At 36.3% G+C, this 25989-nt stretch overlaps 1 protein-coding gene across 1 annotated transcript in view; it reads left to right on the top strand.

Moving 5' to 3' along the window:
* Positions 1 to 14796: 14796 nt before the first annotated feature.
* Positions 14797 to 25989, top strand: part of MRPL1 (mitochondrial ribosomal protein L1) — a 50881-nt gene continuing 39688 nt past the window's right edge. Inside the window, exons 1-2 of the mRNA XM_003772885.4 lie at positions 14797 to 15097; positions 19186 to 19294. Of these exons, the coding sequence (XP_003772933.1) occupies positions 15067 to 15097; positions 19186 to 19294 (140 nt within the window). The 5' untranslated portion in view covers positions 14797 to 15066. The remainder of the gene's footprint in view (positions 15098 to 19185; positions 19295 to 25989) is intronic.

Below are 25989 nucleotides of genomic sequence, written 5' to 3'. Positions count from 1 at the left end.
ACTTAAGCTTTCAGCTTGCCATGGTGCTTGAAATTCCTACCCCCAAAATCATCTCTTAAGAGAATTCTGGATATTGCATTCAATGGGTTCAGGAGATAAATGGAGAATTAATCAAAATTATCTGAGAATTAGTCATTTGTGAGTTAAATTCTGGATAGCTTTTCTAATGCACAGATGAGGGATATATATTTTCAGTAATTTAGCATTCAAAAACAGTAATTTACATCATTACAGGATGCAAATATTTTATAACAAGCATCTAATGTAGAATGTTTTTAACAATGTCATTCGTAACCTATTTCTTATAAAAGCCATTGGAACAATTAACCTAGATGACATTTATAGTCCTGGGTGTCCATAAATGACACTGCTTGCTAACTCACATACTAGAATTGTTAAAGCAAGGAAAATGGCCCCTCTTCATCCAGGTGGAAAAGTTGGTGACCATGCATTTCTGCTACAAGTCCCAGGCTTTCTTCTACAACAGCCTACTGCAGCCAGTAAGGAGCAAAGGTTCCTTACAGATCAACTCCTAGCTGAGGAAAGTGGGCTTAACTGCAGGAACCTCTGAGTCTTTTTTACTGGGGCTCTTCAGCCCTATCATAGATAGTGGATCTCTACTCTTGTTCTGGGTTCAGGATTAGCTATAGAGGAAAATGCCTGATATAATTTCTCTTAATTTTGTATAGCAAATCTCCTCTCCTTTCACGAAGGCATCATCTTCCACTTTCAATCCTTTGTTCCAAAAAGTCCTATATTTCTTATGTATAAGTGGCCAGCACCAAGTCACCCATAGCTTGTTTTTTTTTTTTTTTTTAATAGCTTTTTATTTACAAGTATATGTATGGGTAATTTTACAGCACTGACAATTGCCAAACCTTTTGTTCCAATTTTTCCCCTCCTTTCCCCCACCTCCTACCCTAGATAGCAGGATGACCAGTAGATGTTAAATATATTAAAGTATAAATTAGAAACACAATAAGTATACATGACCAAACCGTTATTTTGCTGTACAAAAAGAATCAGACTCTGAAATATTGTACAATTAGCCTGTGAAGGAAATCAAAAATGCAGGCAGACAAAGATATAGGGATTGTGAATTCAATATAATGGTTCTTAGTCATCTCCCAAAATTTTTTTGCTGTGTGTAGCTGGTTCAGTTCATTACTGCTCCATTGGAACTGATTTGGTTCATCTCATTGCTGAGGATGGCCAGGTCCATCAGAATTGATCATCATATAGTGTTGTTGTTGAAGTATATAATGACTTCCTGGCCCTGCTCATTTCACTCAGCATCAGTTCATGTAAGTCTCTCCAAGCCTTTCTGAAATCATCCTGCTGGTCATTTCTTACAGAACAGTAATATTCCATAATATTCATATACCACAATTTATTCAGCCATTCTCCAATTGATCAGCATCCACTCAGTTTCCAGTTTCTGGCCACTACAAACAGGGCTGCCACAAACATTTTTGTACATACAGGTCCCTTTCCCTTCTTTAAAATCTCTTTGGGACATAAGCCCAGTAGAAACACTGCTTCACCCATAGCTTGTTAAAGACAACCTAGAAAACTTTAAGTAATCCAATAGAGCTAGATTTGGGGTCAGAGATCTGAATCTGAATGAGTTTGGGTAAATCATTTAAGTTTTCTGAGCCTCAGTTTCCCAATTTATAAAATAAGGACTGGACTAAATGCTCTCTAAGGCCCCTATCATCCCCAAAGCTATGATACTATGAACTATGAAGATGAAAAGCCTGGAACTATGGAACGATGAAGATGGAAAAACTATGAAGGTGGAAAAGCACAATCCTTAAAAAGAAGGTTCTGCTCCTGGAAGAGAAATATCCTTTTTCCTTTGGAAGGTAACAAGGAAAATTATAAAAGAGTCAGTACTCCTGACCCACAGAATGTTTTCTTCCTTTTCCTGTTTCTTCTGTATTAGTGTCTCTGGCTAAATACAAACTCAGTCAGTTCTGTAGAGTAAAAGAATGATCTTATTTGGCAGTGAAGACTGGGGATAGAAACTACCTCTGAGGTTGATATAATCCCCAAAGATCATTTCTAGCAATGAACCAAAGAGATGACATGTTGAAACCTGCAGATGAAGAAAATTCAATGGAAGATTGGTCATGACAGTATTTAACAGTCATCACGTGTGTTCCTTTCCTTCTAAAGACTTTGGGATGGAGATGCTGAAGTAGTTAACCTGTTTTACAGATTAGGTAAACCAGGTATAGAGGGTGGATATTCTCCTAGTAAACATCAAAGACAGGCTTGGAACCCAGATCTCTCTTGACTTAAAATTTCACAGTTCTTACTATAATACCCCCCATCCCTACCCTGATCCCAACAAGCTCTGCCCGTGGACTGACCAATCTGATGCCCCAGCCATTATGCTTCATTGCAGCAGAAGTAATACTAGGATAGGCAGTCAGTCCCCTCCACAGCCCTCCATCCACAGCTGCAGGAACTTCCTCTGGATATTCATGGAAGGGATGAATTATTCACAAAGCTCTGAGCTGTCTTCCAAGAGCTTTGTAGTCCTGGAAAGTGAATAAACTCAGCCTTGTCCAAAGACTTGAGGATCTTGTTTTCATCACTATTTCTAAGAGACTATAGAATAGCCTCTCCGAGATAGCTGAAATTCGGTGTGTGGTAGAAGCAATTAAGATTAGATGCTGGGGTGATGGTTGTCACGCTGTCTCTCCTCTGACTTTGCTCCTGGGAGATGATAACCAGCTTTTCTTTAACACCACTGAAATGGAACCATCTGCCTGATTTGTCAGAGCAGAGTGATGCAAGAAGGGGAAGCTGTAAAATGAATAAAATATCTGAAAATTACATCGAGTTATGAAGAATCTGAGAAAATAACAAACCTATTTTTTCAAATGATGCTAGAAATCCGTCTTTAAGGGAATCCTTAATGTTTAATATCTAAAATTAAATGGGGCAGCTAGATGGCACAGAGTACTTGTCCTGGAGTTAAGAGAACCTGAGTTCAAATCCAGATTCAGACACTTACTAGGTCTGTGAAACTGGGTAAGTCACTTAACCTGATTTTCTCCAAAATAAAATAAAATTCAAAAATTATAGTATTGAGGGAACTCACTGTCATTCCTTGAATTGGTGGTAAGTTAGATCTGGACTAGCTGTACTCTCAGATACTCTTATCTATTTGTATCCCCTAAAACCACAGCTCTAAAATCCCCAGATGTGTATAATAGTCATTAAAAATTAAGACAATTAATGAAATGAAACAATTAGAACAGTAGCAATAAAACATATCCAACCATCTCACCTCAAATCCAGGCCAAATATACATTGCTTAAGGGAGAGAAGTGGATGTAACACATGTGACAAGGGCACACATGTAGTAAACATGAATTTCTAAAGCTGTAGGTTGTGAGGTTTACATTTAGGAAACACTCATGGATGGACTACATCTTCCATTAAGATCATTGTGCTGTTTCTACTGGGTCTGTTTCTTTCTGGTCTTCTGATCTCATGGTTGCTACTGGATACTACTCAAATGATTGTATAATCTCTGTTGGTCATTATTTTGTGGTAGTATTCATGAACTCTATCTTCAGGGTGAACGGAAATTCTTATCCAGAAAAAAGGGGAATAAGGAGGAAATAAGCATTTATATAGTACCTACTATTTTCTTTCTTTTTTTTTTTTTTTTTTAATTTAATAGCCTTTTATTTACAGGATATATACATGGGTAACTTTACAGCATTAACAATTGCCAAACCTCTTGTTCCAATTTTTCACCTCTTACCCCCCCACCCCCTCCCCTAAATGGCAGGATGACCAGTAGATGTTAAATATATTAAAATATAACTTAGATACACAATAAGTATACATGACCAAAACATTATTTTGCTGTACAAAAAGAATCAGACTCTGAATTATTGTACAATTAGCTTGTGAAGGAAATCAAAAATGCAGGTGTGCATAAATATAGGGATTGGGAATTCAATGTAATGGTTTTTAGTCATCTCCCAGAGTTCTTTTTCTGGGTATAGCTAGTTCAGTTCATTACTGCTCCATTAGAAATGATTTGGTTGATCTCGTTGCTGAGGATGGCCTGATCCATCAGAACTGGTCATCATCTAGTATTGTTGTTGAAGTATATAATGATCTCCTGGTCCTGCTCATTTCACTCAGCATCAGTTCGTGTAAGTCTCTCCAGGCCTTTCTGAAATCATCCTGTTGTAGTACCTACTATTTTCTAGGAACTATGAGGATTTAGTTTTTTTTTTTTTAAACTTTAAGGGTGTATTATTTTTCCAATTACATATATAGATAGTTTTCAGCATTCATTTTTATATGATTTTGAGTTCCAAATATTTTTCTCCCTCTCTTACCTTCCCCTCCCCAATATAACAAGCAATCTGATATAGATCATACATGTACAATCATCTTAAACATATTTTTGTACTAGTCATGTTGTAAAAGAAAAATCAGAACAAAAGGGAAAAACCTTGAGAAAGAAAAAAACAAAACAAAAAGTTGAAAATAGTATGCCTCAATAGATGCCATTCACCTCCTTGGATGCAGGTAGCATTTTCCATCCTGAATCTATTGGAATTAATCAATGTATTGCTGATAAAAGCTAAGTCTATCATAGTTTATCATCATACTATCTTGTTGTTGCTATGTACAATGTTCTCCTATTTCTGTTCACTTGACTCAGCATTAGCTCAGGTAAGTTTCTCTAGGTCTTTCTGTAATCATCCTGCTGATTATTATTGGACAATAATATTCCATTACATTCATATACCATAACTTATTCAGCCATTCCCCAACCAATTGATGGGTATCCATCCAATTTCTAATACCTTGCCACAATGGTAAGAACTACTACAAACATTTTTGCACGTGTATATTCTTTTCCTTCTTTTATTTTCTCTTTGGGATACAGACCCAATAGTAGCACTGCTAGATCAAAGGATAAGCAGTTTGATAGCTCTTTGGGTATAGTTCTAAATTATTCTCCAGAATGACTGGATCAGTTCACAACTCCACCAATAATATATTAAGTGTCCCAGTTCTCCCACATCCCCTCCAACATTTATCATTATCTTTTCCTGTTATCTTACCCAATCTGACAGGTGTGTAAAGGTACCTCAGAGTTGTCTTAATTTGCAATTCTCTGATCAATAGTGATTTAGAGCACCTTTTTCATAAAAAATATTTTAATTTCTTCATCTGAAAATGAGGTTTTAATTTCTTCATCTGAAAATTGTCTGTTCCTATACTTTGACCATTTATAAATTGAAGAATGACTTGTATTTTTATAATTTTGCCTCAGTTCCCTCTATATCTTAGAAACAAAATTTTGAGAGGTAAGTGCCATTTAGTATTTCTATTTTATAACTGAGAAAATTAAAGCTAAGGGCGACTTAAAGGAATGAGGAAGTATCTGAGGCTGGATTTGAAATCAAGTTTTCCTGATTTCAGGCCCAGCATTCTCTACACTGTCCTAGTAGATGTCTCCCTTTTTATTTTTTAAACAAAAAAAAAAAAGTAGAAATAATAAAGTTAGGAATTTCATTTAAAGGAATCTAATTTTTTAGGTACTTCAAAATCCAATTATTACAAAGTTTCTTGGAGTACGATGTTTTTAAAGGCTAACAGATAATACGATCTTAAGGTTTGCCAAGCATTTTAATATATATTATCTCATTTGAGCCTCGCAATATCTGTAGGAGATATTATTTTCTCCTTTTTTTTTTAACCAATGAGGAAAAATAAGGGTAAGATTAGGTGATTTTCTGGAGGTCCACCACCCAGTAAGAATCAGTGGTCCTATTTGACCTTGGCTCCAAATCAAAAGTACAGTTAACTATACAAAGCTAACTCTCCATGGTAAAAGGACCAGTAAGGAAAATGGGAAGGAGTAACAAAACAGCAAAAATTTTCTGTGTTTCTAGATTCCTGGAGGAAGCTCTGTTACTGAAACTATGGTCCAGCAATTAATTCACTCAATCTGAACAGAACTAATTGATCTTCAACATAAAATGGAATGCAATTAATTCACTCAATCTGAACAGAACTAATTGATCTTCAACATAAAATGGAATGCTGTTGTCTCTGACTCAAGCCAGTTTATGGTTAATATCTCTAAACAAATGAGCCACTCATAGGTCATTCAAAAGGAGATTTACTTAGCTATAGCAAGAGAATATTTAACAAGGATAGACATGGAAGACACCTAGATTTGATTCAACTCAGCAGAACTGCTCAGGGGAATAGAAGACCTTCCCAATTTCCCAAAGGGCTACACTTATTTGATTACAAATAAAACACAATTAAACACAAAATACATGCAATGGCTGGAATTTGAATATTTTTCTCTATAGTATTGTTGCCTTTTTAGTTTTTTGATTTAGATAAGATACAAATGATCCCAGGACAAAATACTCTTTTATTGTTCTTTTGTGTTTACTTTTTTGATTTGTACAAATGTGGATAGACTGGAGAGGGATCAGAATCTGTCAGGATCTTAGACCCATTTTTGTAAATTCTTCTTCAATGGTTTTCTAGATTTACCTAGAAAGCCATATTCTTGGTCCAAGAAGGATTCTTTGGCCTAAAACTGAGTCTGAATATTTTACTTCATGAAATTGTCTCTTCTATTAATAGGTCCCTTGAGTCACTAGCATCTTCAGCTCTGCAGCCAGATAGGAGATTATACATGGCAATTCCTTGAGTCACATATGGCTAAAAGCAATTTTCTATCTTCACCATCTCCACCATTGGAGCAATCTCTCCATTAGGCAAATTCCAAATTTTGGGTGCTGTATATGTTTGTTGCAGGAATTCAAAAGAAATGTTTGACTCTTCAATTGGATTATAGTATGCATTTCAGTTGTCTGAAGAAATTTAAGGTATCTTGGGTACTTCAGAATCTTAGAGGAATTTATACTCAGGTCAATTTGGGGATCTCATGTCCCTAATTTCTTTTGGGAAAGTTCTATACATTTTCAGAACCTATTTGGGATTAGTGAATTTTTCCCTGAAGGAAAGGAGAAAACTGGATTCTTTTTTTTTACTTTGTCCTACTTTTCACTTTTATTTTATTTTATTTATCTTTAAAAATTTTGAATTTTTTTATTTTTTAGATTAGGACAGACCCTTTATAAGGACAAAACAGGTATTAACCTCTCATAATAAGCTCTATTAAATGTTATGTACTTGTGAAAATTTCAGAAGTTTGCATTTTGGGGATTGTAGTAAGCAGCTCTACTCCTGGAATTCTTTGTTCAGGTTCAGTAAGGCACCTGAAAAATCATTGATCAGTTAACAAAAGGATGTTTATTTTACCCTAATAGCAAATATAGAATATAGTATTAATTAGCTTTCCTGGATCTGCCACTCTAATCTCCTTTTGGAAATTTGTCTAATCATCAGGGCAGGACATGGTGACTTTGGTGATGTTTGGAAATCCACCAAATTAGTAGGAGATTCAACTGTATGTGGATAAGACTTTTCATACAAGTGACAAGGGAAATGGCAATAATCAAATCCTAGGGATATCTTTGTTGATTTTTAGGGAAGATTACCCCCTATTGTTATGCCACAATTCCCTTTTGATGCCCTGACCTAGTTTCCCTAATTGTCTTATATAATCACTCTGCCTCAGGTTATAACCTTTCCCTCTTAATGTTTTATAAGATAAAGGTTTTATATCTTTAGATTATAATCATTCCTTCTTAAATGTTTGACAGGATTAAGGTTTATCCATTTTAGACATCATTAGAATATCAGTAACCTCTCCACTACCTCCCATTAAGTCATTCTAGGTGCCTTCCCCCCATTAGGTTATCTCCATCCAGGTACCTCCCCCATTATGTCATTGTTCTTGTCATCAAAAGAGTCTTGCTGTCTAATGCTCAATGCTGGATTCTTTGAGGTGATAGTCTCCTCCAGCCCAGAGACCAAGATCCATTTGGTCCCAATATATCTCTCCATTTAATAAACTATTAAATTGGTCTCTAATCTCTGTCTTGCTCAGTTTCTCCGGCATTACACTACTATAAGAATAAAGGGATTCCTAGTCCTACTACAGAAGGTGAATATAATCTCTGGGCCCACCAATTATGGGAACTCTGAGTCCTCTCAAAAGGCTTTTAATATGGGAGTTTTAAAAAGAACTAAGTTTAATGAACTATTTGAGACTCTTTAGAACAAGTCACTGAGGAAGGCACATGAAATGATGATGCTCGAGCCTCCTTAAGCTTCTAGAATTGGAATAAGGATAAACATGCCAATCAAACCCCAGTTTATTTGCAGAAAATGTTTAACCAAAGAAAGAATGTAATGAAAGTTGTATCTCATAGAGCATGTGTTGGGATTGTGGAGTAGATATTTATCATTTATTTATCATGTATGAATATTGTTTGAATCTAGTTTTATATGGCTAGGCTATTGTCTAACTCAAAAGCTTACTGGAGAGTTGATACCAAACTCAGAGAGAAAGCTGAAAAAGCTGCTGGTTTAAGGATTTAGTTTCTATCCAATACTTGTCTTAGGTCTACCCAATTTTTGTATTTGATTGACTTACCCGCTGATATGATATCTCAAATTGTCCTTGTTATGGTTATTACCTCCTGCCTTTGTGCATCTAAAGAGGCAAATGTCCTTATTCCCTTATCTAAATTCTGTATGGAGAAACTTCAGGAGAACTTCAGAAGGGAGCCATACCTTTCAGGCTTTTTCTCTACCAAATGACATAATAAATTTCTTTCAAAACTATTTCAGATTTTGGAGTTTGTTCTGGTGGAACACTGCGGGGTTGCTTAAGTGAATGTGGTGTCATGAAAAATTTGGCAACAGTAAAAGGTATCAAATATTCCACCAAGATTTAATTTTTTGAGCGCACCAGCCCTGAAGTCAGAAGGACCTGAGTTCAAATGTGATCTCAGACACTTAACACTTCCTAGCTGTGTGATCCTGGGCAAGTCATTTAACTCCAATAGTCTCAGCAAAAAAAAAAAAAAAAAAAAATTAATAATAATATTAATAATAGTAGTTAATTTTAAAAAGAGAGAAGTAAACAAGCACATCCATCTCAGTATACAAATTTGCTTTCCTCTTTAATAAATGGTAAAATATGTATACCAAAGAATTCTTTATGATTTGTTTTAAGTAAATATATATTTTATATACCTATATCCCTGGAGTTGTGTAAAAATTTCTCTGATGAAAAGGAGTGGGGGTGGAAAGAATTTAAGAAGGCTTCTAGTGAATGACAGGATTGTGCTGAGTTGTCCTGGCCTTTTCTGAGGAAAGGTGTTACTACATCTATAGGACTTGTTGCTTTGGGATAACATAGTAAGCCCTGAATGATCCTTTGGTCCTCCAATATCTGAAAGTAAAGATCATATATTATTTATTGGAGATAAAAAGAGCAAACGATAGAAAAATGAATCAAAACCTGGCCTTGTTTCCAGAAGACACAGACCATAAAGGAATTGTTTGAACATTATAGAGACTAGGGGAAATGTAAAATGACTATAAGATGTATGTATTTGTATAGGAACAATTTGGATGCTTAAAAGGCAGAGAGAGAATACTTATATAAAATTAACTGATATGATGCATGTATGAAGAAAGTCAGTAAAATAAAATGTCCAGGAGACAAGACTATTTTGAAATAACACATAGAACTGTTTTTTCAGATGAATGTATTGGGAGAACATCTTCCTTAGATGGTAGAGCTGATTAAGGTAATGATGGCTGTAAGGCATTTTGATCTAACAATTCATTTGCACTGAACTGATTTTGAGCAAAGGGAAGTTATATAGTAGGCATTTATATAGCACCTTCTATGTACTAGACACTGTAAAAACACTTATAAATATCATCTCATTTGATCCTCACAATAGCCCTGGGAAGTAATGCTATTATTATCCCCATTTTAGGGAGAAGGAAACTGAAAGTGTAGTCTAGGTAACTTGCCCAAGTTCTCATAACTATTAAATATCTGAGGATGGATTTGAATTCATGTTTTTCTGATTCCTATCCACTCCACCACCAACTGCCTCCTATATTTAGAGTTTTAAGATTTGTGACAAACTATGAATCGAATACCTGGGAATTTCAGAAAGATTTTACAAAGATTGTTGGATTCATATCTGATAGAAAACTAGTTTTTTTTTTTTTTTGAGTTGTACCTCATAAAAAGAAGTTACAAAGAAGAAGCAGAGTGAGCTGAGCAAAGGAAGACTCATAAGAAGTCATAGAAAACTTCCAGCCAAGACTGCTATGCTGGGAGTTTGCTCATTAGAAGAGCAGCATGATTTTGCTGACTGATGGGATAAAGTCTGGTAGAAACTCAAAGGAAGCAACCTGCATCCTAAGTTGCTGCTGGCTTCTTGCTCTTTAGCACCACCTACAGCTGAGAGAGAGAAACCTCTCACAAATGAAGAAGTTCCTTCCACTCCACTAACTCTGGTTAAGAGGGAGAAACATTTAGCAAGTACAGGCTTTAGACTGTGAGATGACTGTGAGATGAGATGAGACTTTGAAGCAGAATCTCTTCCTCTTTTCAGTTCTCTTAAAGGATGGCTCTAAATGTGAAGAGTCTGTCTAATAGCCTCAACAAACAGCAAAGAAGAAACTGACCAGAAAAAAAAAAATCGGTGGACCAGGACTTTGTGTGATAAATTCTTGTTGAAGGAAGACATCAAAATCTATAGCCCAGAATTGTAAATTTCCCTGGACAAATGAGTTTTCCCTATAATGTGCTTCCCTTAGGTTTTTATGTGTGTGCCCATACTCTTGCCAGTAAGCTACATGAAAATGGTGGGAAAGTGTAACTTAGGTTTATGGTGGATAGATTTATTGTGATTGTTCCTGGTTTCGTCTTCTGTTGAGTGTTATCATTATTAATGCTTTTATATTATCATTTAATAAATGTTTTATGTTTAACAATTATTGATGTCACTGGTAACTGATTCTCTGTAAATGAAAAGCAATACTGTAGTGACTCAGGGGTTCTAATATAGTCCTGCGGTGGGAGTGTGTTGGTCAGTCTCACTAACGCACTTCGAATGTGTAGAGTAGGCCCATGGGCCAAGAGGCACAGGAAAAGTGACTATCAATGTGGTCAGGGTAATTCTGGTTGTAGATTTCAGTGATCTGTTTCACTAACCCTAAAGGTTCTGTGAGAAACTGCTTTTGTGTAGAATAAATGATTCTACTGCTAAACAATGCATCTGTGCTCTGATTAGCCTCACAAGACACCCCGTCGGATAAATTAATCCATCTACTGAGTGACTTCTTTGATTTTTCTGCAGAACCTTTGTTCTTAATTGGCCCCAATGCTATATAAATTATTTGATAAAATAGGGAATGAAGGAGTCCTACCAAATTCCTTCTATGACACAGACATGGTACTGATACCTAAACCAGGTAGGCTGAAAACAGAGAAAGAAAATTATAGACCAATCTCCCTAATGAATATTGATGCTAAAATCTTAAATAAGATATTAGCAAAAAGACTACAGAAAATCATCTCCAAGATAATACACTATGATCAAGTAGGATTTATACCAGGAATGCAGGGCTGGTTCAATATTAGGAAAACTATCAATATAATTGGCCATGTTAATAACCAAATTAACAAAAACCATATGATCATCTCAATAGATGCAGAAAAAGCATTTGATAAAATCCAACATCCATTCCTATTAAAAACACTTGAGAGTATAGGAATAAATGGTTTTCCTTAAAATAATCAGCAGCATCTATTTAAAACCATCAGTAAGCATCATATGTAATGGAGACAAACTGCAACCATTCCCAATAAGATCTGGAGTGAAACAAGGTTGCCCACTATCACCGTTACTATTTAATATTGTATTAGAAACGCTAGCTATAGCAATAAGAGCTGAGAAAGAGATTAAAGGAATAAGAATAGGCAATGAGGAAGCCAAATTATCACTCTTTGCCGATGACATGATGGTATACTTAGAGAACCCCAGAGATTCTGCTAAAAAGTTATTAGAAATAATCCACAACTTTAGCAAAGTTGCTGGTTATAAAATAAACCCACATAAGTCATCAGCATTCTTATATATCACTAACAAAATCCAACAGTCAGAGTTACAAAGAGAAATTCCATTTAAAGTAACTACTGATAATATAAAATATTTAGGAATCTATCTGCCAAGGGAAAATCAGAAACTTTATGAGCAAAATTACAGACCACTTTTCACACAAATTAAGTCTGATCTAACCAATTGGAAAAATATTAAATGCTCTTGGATAGGGCGAGCAAATATAATAAAGATGACAATATTACCTAAACTAATCTATTTATTTAGCGCTATACCAATCAGACTCCCAAAAAACTATTTTAATGACCTAGAAAAAATAACAACAAAGTTCATATGGAAAAACAAAAGGTCAAGAATTTCAAGGGAATTAATGAAAAAAAAATCAAATGATGGTGGCTTAGCTGTACCAGATCTAAAATTATATTATAGAGCAGCAGTTACCAAAACTATTTGGTATTGGCTAAGGAATAGATTAGTTGATCAGTGGAATAGATTAGGTTCAAGGGATAAAACAGTCAACAAATATAGCAACCTAGTCTTTGACAAACCCAAAGATCCCAGCTTTTGGGATAAGAACTTACTGTTTGATAAAAATTGCTGGGAAAATTGGAAACTAATATGGCAGAAACTAGGCATTGATCCATACTTAACGCCGTACACCAAGATAAGGTCAAAATGGGTTCATGACCTAGGCATAAAGAATGAAATTATTAATAAATTAGAGGAACATAGGATAGTTTACCTCTCAGACCTGTGGAAGGGGAAGGTCTTTATGACCAAAGCAGAACTAGAGATCATTACTGATCACAAAATAGAAAATTTCGATTATACCAAACTGAAAAGTTTTTGTACAAACAAAACTAATGCAGACAAGATTAGAAGGGAAGCAATAAACTGGGAAAATATTTTTACAGTCAAAGGTTCTGATAAAGGCCTCATTTCCAAAATATATAGAGAATTAACTCTAATTTATAAAAAATCAAGCCATTCTCCAATTGAAAAATGGTCAAAGGATATGAACAGACAATTCTCAGATGAAGAAATTGAAACTATTTCTAGTCATATGAAAAGATGCTCCAAGTCATTATTAATCAGAGAAATGCAAATTAAGACAACTCTAAGATACCACTACACACCTGTCAGATTGGCTAAGATGACAGGAAAAAATAATGATGATTGTTGGAGGGGATGCGGGAAAACTGGGACATTGATGCATTGTTGGTGGAGTTGTGAACGAATCCAACCATTTTGGAGAGTAGTTTGGAACTATGCTCAAAAAGTTATCAAACTGTGCATACCCTTTGATCCAGCAGTGTTACTACTGGGATTATATCCCAAAGAGATTATAAAGAAGGGAAAGGGACCTGTATGTGCACGAATGTTTGTGGCAGCCCTTTTTGTAGTGGCTAGAAACTGGAAACTGAATGGATGTCCATCAGTTGGAGAATGGCTGAATAAATTGTGGTATATGAAAATTATGGAATATTACTGTTCTGTAAGAAATGACCAACAGGATGATTTCAGAAAGGCCTGGAGAGACTTACACGAACTGATGCTGAGTGAAATGAGCAGGACCAGGAGATCATTATATACTTCAACAACAATACTAGATGATGACCAGTTCTGATGGATCAGGCCATCCTCAGCAACGAGATCAACCAAATCATTTCTAATGGAGCAGTAATGAACTGAACTAGCTATACCCAGAAAAAGAACTCTGGGAGATGACTAAAAACCATTACATTGAATTCCCAATCCCTATATTTATGCACACCTGCATTTTTGATTTCCTTCACAAGCTAATTGTACAATAATTCAGAGTCTGATTCTTTTTGTACAGCAAAATAATGTTTTGGTCATGTATACTTATTGTGTATCTAAGTTATATTTTAATATATTTTAACATCTACTGGTCATCCTGACATTTAGGGGAGGGGGTGGGGGGGTAAGAGGTGAAAAATTGGAACAAGAGGTTTGGCAATTGTTAATGCTGTAAAGTTACCTATGTATATATCCTGTAAATAAAAGGCTATTAAAAAAAAAAAAAAAAAAGAACCTTTGTTCTTTTCAGCAGCAACTAAAATATCCATCACTTCAAGCGTGGATGATGCACTTTTGAAATGTGTCCTTTGACCTTTCCCTTTTCTTTTGGGTTTAAGTTTCCCTTTGAAAAAGTAACCAGGTTCTCCTTTTCTTTAATTTGCGTATAATCACTAGTAAAACAATTTAATTAGTTAGTAACCAGATTCTTGTTTTCTTTCATTTGCATATATCATCACAGAAATTACATCTTAATCATAAAACAATTCAGGTGTTCGTATTGCCAGATTATTTTTATTTGTTTATAATCACGGTAATTAATTTGCACATAATGTCTTTGCTAATGAAAGCACCATGAGGGCAGGAACTGTTTCATTTTTGTCCTTGTAAACTTCAATTCTGTAAAAAACAAAACAAACAAAAAAAACCCAAGAGCACAAAATAATTACAGCTTAATTAGTGTTTAAATGATTAACTAAATGGATCGCGAAAAGGAAGATCAAAAGCGCTTAGAGAAGCGAACGACAACAAAAGTTAACGATAGAAGTACTCCAAGGTTAAGTTATCTCGGGAGAAGGGATGCGGCCTCTTTCAGACCACGTGTTCTTCTGGAGGCCTCCGATTGGCTCGGGCTCCATACGCACGCCCAGCACTCGTGCAACGCTCTGACGCTTCCGGCGTGCTTCTGTTTTCTACTCGCGTCGCCAAGGCTTTGTGTTCAGGGTCTGGACACTGACAAAAGCGGAACCCGAAGGGGTGAGGCTAAGGGGGAAGACAGAAAGTGTCACTACCACGGAAGGGGCGGGGTGAGGCAGTCTGTTCGCCGTTCCTACTTGGTCCTTAGCTCTTTTCGGTCCCCGCCCTCCGCCTCTCTCCAGCCGGAACCTTTCGTCCGCCTGTTCTAGTAGCTGCGGGGACTACTTTTGACCTCGCGTAACCTTCCTCTGTCAAGATGGCGGCGGCCACAAGCTGCTTCGGGAGAGGTAAGGAAGGGCGAGAGCGTGGACTTTTTGTTGTCCCCGGGCCGGAGCGACGCTTCTCATCGTCCTGCTTCCGGTCAGGCCCCGGTCACCTCACACTTGGACTACTGTAATAGGTTGTAGTCTCTCCTCACTCCACGTGGTTTTCTCTAAGCGTGAGGCGGATCACGTCACTCCTTACGTCTCCCGTCACTCCTTACGTCTCCCGTCACTCCTTACGTCTCCTGTCACTCCTTACGTCTCCCGACTAAGTAACTTTCAGTGGCTCCCTATTGCCCCCGGGGTCAGACACACAATCCTCTATTTGTTCAAAGCCAGTGGTGTAACCTAGGTCCCCTCTGTTAATTACAGCTTTCTTACTTATCTTAACCTGAATCCCTAGAAAGCCTTCCTCTTAATTATTTCTTGTTTATACTGTACATCACTTGCTTTCTGTATGTTTCTTAGCTTGTGCTCTCGCTCCTCTCTCCCCATTAAATTGTGACCTCCTTGGAGGCAGGAGCTGTCTTTTGCCTTTTTGCGTGCTCAGTGCTCATGAGGCACAGGGCCTGCCAGCTATCTGCCTAATAAATGCTTGTAACTGACAGACTGAACTTGTCATGACAGCCTATGTTCCCACTAACCGTAATGTCACCTTAGTTTAGTAACAATATATGGCTAACTGGTCCCCGTGTATGACCCTCTGGATCCAAAGCTAAAAGGACCCGAGTTCAATTCAATTCATTCAACATTTATTAAATGCCTACTATGTGCCAGGAGCTGTACTAAGTGCAGGACAAGGCAGGGGGGAGGGGGAGAGAGAGAGGCAGAAAACAGTTTTTGCTTTTAAGGAGTTTCCAATATAGGGAGAGTTCAAATCTTGCCTTAGACACTTAGTAGTTCTGTGACTTGGGGCAAGTCATTCTGCTTCTGTTTTTTCCTTGTAAATTGGAAATAATAGTACCTACCTCGTTGGATTATTGTGGGGATCAGATGTTGCTTGAGCCTTTCTTTTTCTTTTTATTTCCATTGCTCAACTGGAACCTGCTATTGTGGGGATCAAATGTTGCTTGAGCCTTTCTTTTTCTTTTTATTTCCATTGCTCAACTGGAACCTGCTATTAAATAGTAAATGCCTGTTAGGGAAAAAATAATGATGAATATTGGAGGGGATGTGGAAAAATTGGGACACTAATACATTGTTGGTTTGATTCTGGAAAGCAATTTGGAACTATGCCCAAAGGGCTATAAAATTGTTCATACTTTTTGATCCAGCAGTCTTCCTAGTGGGCCTCTATCCCAAAGAATTCATAAAAAAAGGGAAAAGGGTCAACATGTGCAAAAATGTTTGTAACAGCCCTTTTTGTAGTAGCAAGAAACTTGAAACTGAGTGGATGCCCATTAATTGGGGAATGGCTGAAAAAGATATGATATATGAATGTTATGGAATATTATTGTTCTAGAAGAAATGATGAGCAAGCTGATTTCAGAAAGGCCTGAAGAGACTTACATGAAAAAAAAAGTCAGCTTACATGTTAATTCTTGTAAAAATTAATGCTTTATAAAATTATTAGTTGTGGCTTTATTTGTGTTATCTCACTTGAACCTATGCTCTGTTTAGTCTAGGGAGGGGCTCTTTTGAAAACCAAGGCAATTGTTTCCAATTGTTTGTTGCAACTTTTAGTATATTGTCGCTAATATACCAAGTTAATTTTATTTCTTATATTGTAATGGATTAGAATTTAAATAAAGTCAGGAAATAGGTGCATACTTGGAATATTTTGTTTGTAGAGTTATATTTCTCCAGCTCAAAAACACAGATGCCATGATACAGCTCTTAATAACTGACCATTATATAATTAATGACTTATATAGTTTCTCTTTTGATCCTCAAAATAATCTAATGATTAAGATAAGCACTGCAAGTATTATCATCCGTATTTTATTTTTTTAATAATAGCTTTTGATTTTCAAAATACATGCAAAGATAGTTTTCAACATTCACTCATGCAAAATCTTATTTTTCTCCCTCTCTGTATAGTTTAAACATATGCAGTTCTTTTAAACATATTTCCACATTTATCATGCTGCACAAGAAAAATCAGGAAAAAAAACCCCAAGCAAATAACAACAAAAAAAGATGAAAATATTGTGTTGTGATCCAAAATTCAGTCCTCATAGTCCTCTTTCTGTCTCCATCACAAGTCTATTGGAATTGGCTTGAATAACTCACTCTTGAAAAGAGCCAGGTACATCAGAGTTGATCATTACATCTTGTTGAGAACAATGTTCTCCTAGTTCTTCTCATTTCACTTAGAATCAGTTCACGTTAAGTCTCTCCAGGCCTTTCTGAAACCATCCTGTTGATCGTTTTTTATAGAACAATAATATTCCATAACATTCATAACTTATTCAGCCATTCTCCAATTGATGGACATCCACTCAGTTTCCAGTTTCTTGCCACTTCAAAAAGGACTACCACAAACATTTTTGCACATGTGGGTCCTTTCCCCTCTTTTATATTCTCTTTGGGATACAGGCTCAGTAGTGATACTGCTGAATTAAAAGGTATGCGCAGTTTTACAGCCCTTTGGACATAGTTCCAAATTGCTCTCCAGAATGGCTGGATCTGTTCACAACTCTACCAACAGTCATTTGTGTCCCAGTTTTCCCATATCCCATCCAACATTTATCATTAACTTTTTCTGTCATCTTAGCCACCAACTTGTATTTTTTATGCTTTTTGTTTTATTTGTTTATTTTATTTTTATTATTGTACAGTATTTGATAAGTCATTTATTTGAAAATCCTGCAGTACATAAGTTTATGCTTTAAAATAATAATGTACTTACCTGTTCTTCCTGTATCTGGTATATAAATGAATATAAATTTGTTTTATAATTGTTAGAATCCTTACAAAGTGATAAGTCAGTTGCCTAATTTAGCATGATACTTAGCAAATTCTCTAGGTCACTAATGTATTTAAGTACTCATTTTCACATTTTTGGGAGATTCACAAGTCAGTATTCAGTATGAGATTCACAAGTCAGAAACCCACAATCCCACTCTCGGAGGAGTCAACCTTTTAACCGAACATAAAAAGAGCCAGAAGTCACTTTGGAAGATTGACAGAGTGAAAGTCAGTTCAGAAGAAGCCCATCCTCGGAGGCGGAACTAGATTCATTCACTTCATCTCACACCACCTTGGTGACTGGCCTCCTGCACTTCCCCCACTGAGGCCAAGGCTGGTCTGAAAGGCTCTCCAGAAAGCTGCCCAGCCCCAGACAAGGAGACAAGACTTGGAAGGAGAAAATAAACGTTTGGATTTTATCAGCTGGCTGTGTTTGGGGTGATTATTACTCTGAACCAAAAACTATGGCTGCCTCCAGAAAACCTCCCCAAGAAACCTGCTCTCAGAGAGAACCATCATATATTATAAAAAAGAACACCACATATAATAATAATTTAATGAAGGTATTATTGCACTGTTGTAAAGTAATTGACAATAGTAACAAGATACTATGACATAAATTTGAGCCAACAATCAGGCTTGTTAATCTTTCATTATTTATTTCTTGGGTAAACTGCAGATGATTAATGAGCTAATCCTGGAATTGCATGGGGAAGAAATTGAATTGTATTGAATTTGGAAAGTTTCAGTGTTGCCTGTAATCTCAAACTGCCCATTGATACAAAGATCTATTTTCTTTGCTCCAGGAGAATGGAATAAATCATATTATCTAGGGCCTTATGGAAAAAGGTCACCTCACCCAGTAGCACTGGTTCCCCAGATAACTAAAAATTGAAGAGGCTGGGCTTTAGAACCTAGTGCAAGAGTCTTTGTGCAGGATGTCTAGGAAATGACAGATGGGAATTACACAAACGAAATGAGATACCATGATGGAATGGAATGGATACCATTACTCATAAGCGGTATTGAAATCAGGACTATATCCAAGGAAAGCAGTTTTTTGTTGTTGTTGAGACCTGCTTTCTTTTTTTTTCCCCCCACCAAAATAAAATTTTTTGCAAAGTACTAATCCATTTTTACATTGAAAATATGATAAGGATTATTTGACACTTTAATGTTTCTCATGTTTTCCTGTTTTTCAGTTTTCCTTCAGTACCAGAGGCAGTGTTTCTCCAGGATCACTTATAATACATCTGTTGCATCTTGTTTTGTAAATGTTCATGCAGCCAAACGACATTATGCTGCTGCAAAGTAAGTGTTTTCTTTTAAAAAATTATTTCATTTATTCATTTTAATGATTATTGATTGGTTTTCATTATGAGGGTTTGTATGTTAGGGCAACATTGGTAGAGGGAAGGGAATTCTGTACGGAGGCTATCAGGAGTCTCTCCTTGGGGTGATATCTCTTTTAAACACTACATCACCCAAATAATTTTATTTCCATGATACCAAATTGAAAGGCTGGAATATGGGAAATATTCTGCTTCTCTCTCTCTTGTCTTGAACAAACACATCACCACCTCATCTTGTCCCCCCTCCTTTGCTCAAGAAGCTTTTAATGGATCCTTCTTGCCTCTAAGATAAAATACTGACTTTTCCAATATTTAGAATTCCTCACAATCTGACTACCCCTGTCTTTTTATGCTGACTCACATTACCTCCATAGAACTCTGCATTCTCACCAGGCACCTTTTCATAAGTAGGCTGGAACTTTCTCACTTCCCCCTTGAGTCTTTGGAATCCCCAGCTCCCTCCAGAGCTCAGCTTAGCTCCCATCTAATGCTTGAGGTCTTTCCTGAAGTCCCAGATCCCTCTATATTTACCTGTATGTCTTATGTATTTGCTTATCTACATACAGGTTGTTTCCTTCCAATAAAATTTAAATTTCTATTTGCCTAGCATAGTGCTGGACACATAGTAGGCTTTTAACGTTTATTGAGGTGAACAGACTTACTTATCTCCTATCATAAGTGAGATGCTGTACCAAGCAGTGCAGAGAATACACAGATATCTAAGACAGGATCTCTGCCCTCCAGGAAGTAATAGTGTCACAGAGTGATGGGCTCTGTGCCCAAGTAACTAAGCAGTGCCTAGTACATGCTATATTAGTAATAGACTTTGTAAGTAATAGACATAATTTGTGTTTGAGGGGAGGAACAAGCCACTTCCAGTAGTCCCTTGTTTCCAAGTCACCAAGATTCATTAAACATTTAATAAGTACTTGATACTAGGCAGTTTCCATAAACTTCTGATGGAAAGAGCTATCTGCATCTAGAGACAGAACTATGGAGACTGAATGTAAATCAAAGCATAGTATTTTTACCTTTTGTTGCTGTTTGTTTCCTTGATTTTTTTTCTTTCTCGTGTTTTTTTCCCCTTTTGATCTGATTTTTCTTGTGTAGCATGATGAATATGGAAATATGTTTAGAAGAAGTGCACATGTTTAACCTATATCAGAATGCTTACTGATTTGGTGAATGGAGGGGGGTAGAGCAGAAGAAACATTTGGAACATAAGATTTTGCAAAGGTGAATGTTGAAAACTATCCTTGTATGTATTTGGTAAAATAAAATGCTTTTTTTTTTTTCTGAGGAAATTGGAATTGAGTGACTTGCCCAGGGTTGCAACAGTTTAGTGTTCCAACAGTTCCAACAGTTTAGTGACTAAGGCTAGATTTGAACTTGGGTACTCCTGACTTCAGGGTTGGTACTCTATCTACTACACCAACTAGCTGCCCCAATACAATACTATTTAAAAAAAAAAAAAAGTGCTCATGAGATGCTGGGTAGAGAAACCAAAAGTATATAGGGGGAGATAAAGGGAAATGGAAAAAGTTCCTGCTTTCAAGGTGCTCACAGTGTAGTAGGAGAGACAGTATACAAGACTTATATAGGATAAACTGGAGATGATCTTGGGGAGAAGGCACCAGCATTAAGGGGGGGGCCTGGAAGTGCTTCTTTCAGAAGGTAGGGTGGTTATCTGGATTGTGGAGCAAGTCAGGGAACCAAAAAACATGAGATAGGAAAGAACTTGTGGCATAAGGGATAATCGGAGGAAATGCACGGAGTTGGGAAATAGCTATCTTGTACAAAGAATAGCAAAGTGTCAGTGATATTGAATATGGAAGACTGGAAAAGTAGGAATGTATATTTGATCCTGGAGATGATAGGGGAGACACCAAAGGGTATCGAATGGAGGGTGGGAGAAGGTATGATTGTCACATGATTGGACTTGAGCTTTAAAAGATCAATTTGTCATGTTAGTGGAGGAAAGACTGCACTGGGGAGAGACTGAGCTCAGGACCCCTACCTCCATGTTGCAGCAGTGGTCCAGGCATGAGGTGATGAAGGCCTGTGCCAGTGTCAGAGGAGAGAAGGGGATGTATACAGTAGATGTTGGAGAGGTGGAATAACCAGGCTTTCTCGACAGATTGGATGTGGGAGAGGAAGAGAGTGAGGAGTGGAGGATGACACATGATTGTGAGTTTGAGGACCTGCAATGGTTGGTTTGTTCTCTATAATGACAGGGAAATTTGAGGGAAAAGATGATGAGTTTGATAGCTAATTTAGCATTTTCATTGGAATGCAGAAACTGACTTTTTTTTTTTTTTTTTTTTTGGTCTCTTTTTCTTTGGCCCTGGCATGTATCAGATACTTAGTAAATGTTGAATTGGAGGTCTGGATATGTAGATTTGGGAATCATCAGCATCAAGATAATACTTTTAAAGTCCATGGGCATGAATTAGATCACTAATTGAAATAGTATAGAGAAAGAAGAGAAGAGGGCTCAGGAAAAACCCTAATGCTAACCTTGATGAAAATTTAGCAGAGGAGATTCAGAAAGAACAATCAGACAGGTAGAAGGAAAATCAGGAGAGAGCAGTGTCACATATTCCTGGGGGAGAAAAAGAGAGTCTGATTCTGTCAAAGTCTGAAGAAAGGTCAGAATGAGGATTGAGGAAAGACCATTGGATTTGGCCACTAAGAAATTAGTTTGTAGTTCTGAGATCAAAGAAAAAGAAAAAGGATCTAGATGTACAAAAATATTTATAGCAGTTCTTTTTGTGGTGAGAAAGAATTGGAAATTGAAGGGATGCCCATCAATTGGGGAATGCCTGAACTTTTGTATTACAAGAAATAACTAGAAGAATGATTTTTTAAAAACTCGTAAAGACTTAAATGAAGTGAAGAATGATTTTTTAAAAACTCGTAAAGACTTAAATGAAGTGATACAAAGTGAAATGAGCAGAACTAGGAGAATACTTTAATAACGGTATGTAATGATGGTCAACTGAAGACTTCACTACCATAATTAATGCAGTGATCTATAACACTTATTGAGGACTTTTAATGAACACTGCCTACCCACCTCCAAAGAGAGAACTGAGAGCAGATTGAAGCATATTTTTCCCCCTTTATTGATTTTTCTTGCTTTTCTTTTTTCTTTTTTTGCTACATGACTATAAATGTTTTGTATAACTTAAAAGGTATAATGAGTATCATATTGCTTGCCTTCTCAACGAGTAGGGGAGGGGCTAGAAGGAAGGATAAATAAGAGAATGTACAAATACAAATGAATGTGAAATTTTTAAAAAATTTAAATAAAAAGTGGGATTTGAACTCAGATTCTCTGTCTCTTTTCATTTCACCAGAGCCTTTGCTCTTTAAGGAAAAAAAGCAACACATATCTATATCATATTTGTCCAAGAGTAAATTTACTCAGTGACTCCTAGGGAGTTGAAATAAAACTCTTCACATCCCCACTTAATTCCCATTTTACATATAGCCTAGTGGTAATAATTTTCCTCAATGAGACAGCATATAAGATGAAATGTAGGGTATTTTAATGGGTCTTGAGGAGTCCTTCTTTAGGTTAAGGTTGGTAGTTTAAGATTGTGAATTGAGAAAATGGCCTGTTTATATAATGTCTCAGCAAATAATATCCCAGGTAGAACGATTTGTTATTTAGCTTTACACAAATTAAAAATTATGTGTATTTTTAATCAAATATTAAAAATTAATAAAAAATTACTTTGAAGAGAGCATTTTCAGTTTAATTATGAGGTCAGAAGCCAGACTTTAGAGAATTATGGAATGGGCAGAATTTCCTTTTACCAAAATAATTAAGAGTAGAACAGTTTTGGTTCTTTAAACTTATACTGCTATTTTGAGCAACTTTGTTCTTGAATTAATTTTCTTCTTTCCCCTTCAATCTAGTGTCACAATTATGAGACAGGATTAGCTTCCACATCTTTTCTTTCAAACCTTCCTTTTTCTCAACCATTTTTGTCTTTGCTAAAATCCTAAATTTAGGCATTAAAACCAGAGATTAAAGTTGGTCCCATTATATTTTCTTTTCTTTTTCTTTTTTTCTTGACAGTATTTTATTTTTCAAAATATATGTAAAGATAGTTTTCAACATTTTGTAAGATTTTGTATTGCAAATTTTTTCTCTGTTCCTTACTCTCTCCTCTCCCCAAGACAGCAAGCAATCTGATATAGATTATACATGTACAATCCTTTTAAACATATTTCCATATTTGTCATGTTGTGCAAGAAAAATCAGACCAAAACCATGAAAAAAGAACCCTCCCCCAAAAACAAACAAACAAACAAACAAAAAGGTGAAAACATGGTGCTTTAATCTACTTTTAGTCTCCATAGTTCTCTCTGAGGATGCAGATGGCATTTTTTATCACAAGTCTTTTGCAGTTGTCTTAGATCACTGCAGATCTGAGCAGTGCTGAGCAGATCCAAATCTGTCAGAGTTGATCATCATGTAATCTTTCTGTTAGTGTGTACAATGTTCTGGTTCTGCTCGTTTCACTTAGCATTTCATCAGCTCATTTAAGTCTCTCCAGGTCTCTCTGAAATCATCCTGCTGATCATTTCTTATAGAACAATAATATTTCATAACATTCATATACCATAATTTATTCAGCCATTCCCCCACTAATGGATATCCACTCAGTTTCTAGTTCCTTGATACTACAAAAAGGGTTGTTACAAACATTTTTGCACATGTGGGTCCTTCCTACTGTATTTTCTAAGTGGCATTTACAAAATGTATAATTAGGGTACAGATTTGATTTGGAGTAGATTATAAATGGGATAAAATGAAAAGATCACAGGCCAAGGGCCTTGGGTCCAATTCCTTCATTGCTGGTAACAAGCTGCCCAAGTTGGAACAAATAGTATCACTTCCCTGGGATTTTCAGTTTCTTCCCCTGGGACAGGGGGAATCATATCTGGTGATATTTGAAGTCCTTTTTGGCTCTGAATTTACTAAGCACCATTTACTTAGGAATTTACTAAGAAAGTTAGCTTTCCTCTCCATTCTCTCCATTCAATTCACACATTTTTCTCCTGTTCACTTCTCTGGATTTATTTCAGCTTCTTTTCCTTTGGTAGCCTCCTTGTTTTCTTGGCTTCCAGTTTCTCCCCTCCATAATCCATCCTTCATGTAGTTGCCAAACGTATTTTCCAAAAAAGAGGATCTGATGATCTGACTTCCTACTTAGAGCTATTCAGGAGCTTCCTGTTCTAAGATAAAATAGAGAATCCTCACCTTGACAGTTAAATCCCTATACAAGCTGAATCCCATCTACTTTTCCCATCTTACCTCCTGGTTAAACTGGGCTGCTGCTAGGTGTTCCCTGTCTCTAGATTCTCTGCTTCCCTGCTTTGGTATGGGATTCTCCCTGCCACTCCTGTTGCCCTTTACTCATTTCTGGGTATCTCTCACTCCCTTCATAAGACTTTTCCTGCCTCTTCTCTTACCTTCAGTGAATTCTTCATGCCCTCTCCCTCATTAGATCACCCGACACAGTGCTTAGTATGTAATGGTCCTTCAGGAAATTTATTAAATTGAGTCAAACATGTAAGTCTTATGGAATAAATTTTTTTTTCTTGAATTTTAAATCCTAAGGTAACAGCTGATGACAGTTTGCAAGAGATTTATAGGTAGAACATTTATTACAAACTTAGAGTAGGCCATGCTGGGGATGCAGGTTCCAGCAAACAAGATAGTTCCTTCTCTCAAGGAGTTTACATTCTTCATGTCAAGAGGAGGTGGGATACCAGGACAGGGAGAAGGGACCGCAGCTCCTCATGGGATGGAATTTCTCTATGCATCACCAGGGGAGGAAAGCTGCTGGAGAGTCTTAGCCCTTTTCTCTCTCTTTTACTGCTGCCCCTGGATGGCTGACCTGTTGCAGTGAGACTGTATAGCAGTATCAGTGCTTTGTCCCTGGTCCTTGTGTGGTTGTTGCCCAACATTGATTTTCCTGGATTTCATTATCAGGCTGAGAACCAGAGCCCTGCTGGTCCTATATTATTTCATGACATACCCAATTTTTTATTCCATGAGTGTGTGTGAATCTTTAAGAGTTTCACATAAGAAGCATCTAGCTAATACTTCTGAGTAGTTGCGTATAATATTTTGCTTCACTAAATGAAATAATTTTTCCATTAGAAGAATTCTACAACCTCAGTTCAAAATCAACATAGTGATTTAGACACAAGCAAGTTATAGTATAGAAAAATTTCTTCAAATCTAGCTTGTGTAATTAATATATATGTGTGTGTGTGTGTATATGCATTTAAATAAATAAATAAACAAATAAATTTAAAAATCACTTTTCTTTTTCAGTAGTACCAATTTTTTCCCTTCCTTTTCAAAAAGATTTCCTTTTAGGAATTTGTCATGTCTTTTGAGGGCAGTCTGTAATCTTTTTTTTTTGCTATTAGGATATTAATAAGTAGCCTTTATCTGAAACATCTAAATAAAAATATATTTATCAGAATTTCTAGTAAATTTTATTTAGGTCTACAAAAATTATAATGAACTTTTAATTTTTCATTGCATTGTAGTTTTTATTGCATCTAATAATAATTCTTTCCTTAGACATTTTCCCCTGGTGTCATTTGTTTATTTGAAAACATTTT

This window comes from Sarcophilus harrisii, chromosome 6 (assembly GCF_902635505.1).
Source record: "Sarcophilus harrisii chromosome 6, mSarHar1.11, whole genome shotgun sequence".
Classification (NCBI taxonomy): Eukaryota; Metazoa; Chordata; class Mammalia; order Dasyuromorphia; family Dasyuridae; genus Sarcophilus; species Sarcophilus harrisii.
The sequence above is the reverse complement of the archived record's forward strand: the minus strand, read 5'-3'. Positions and strand labels throughout refer to the sequence as shown.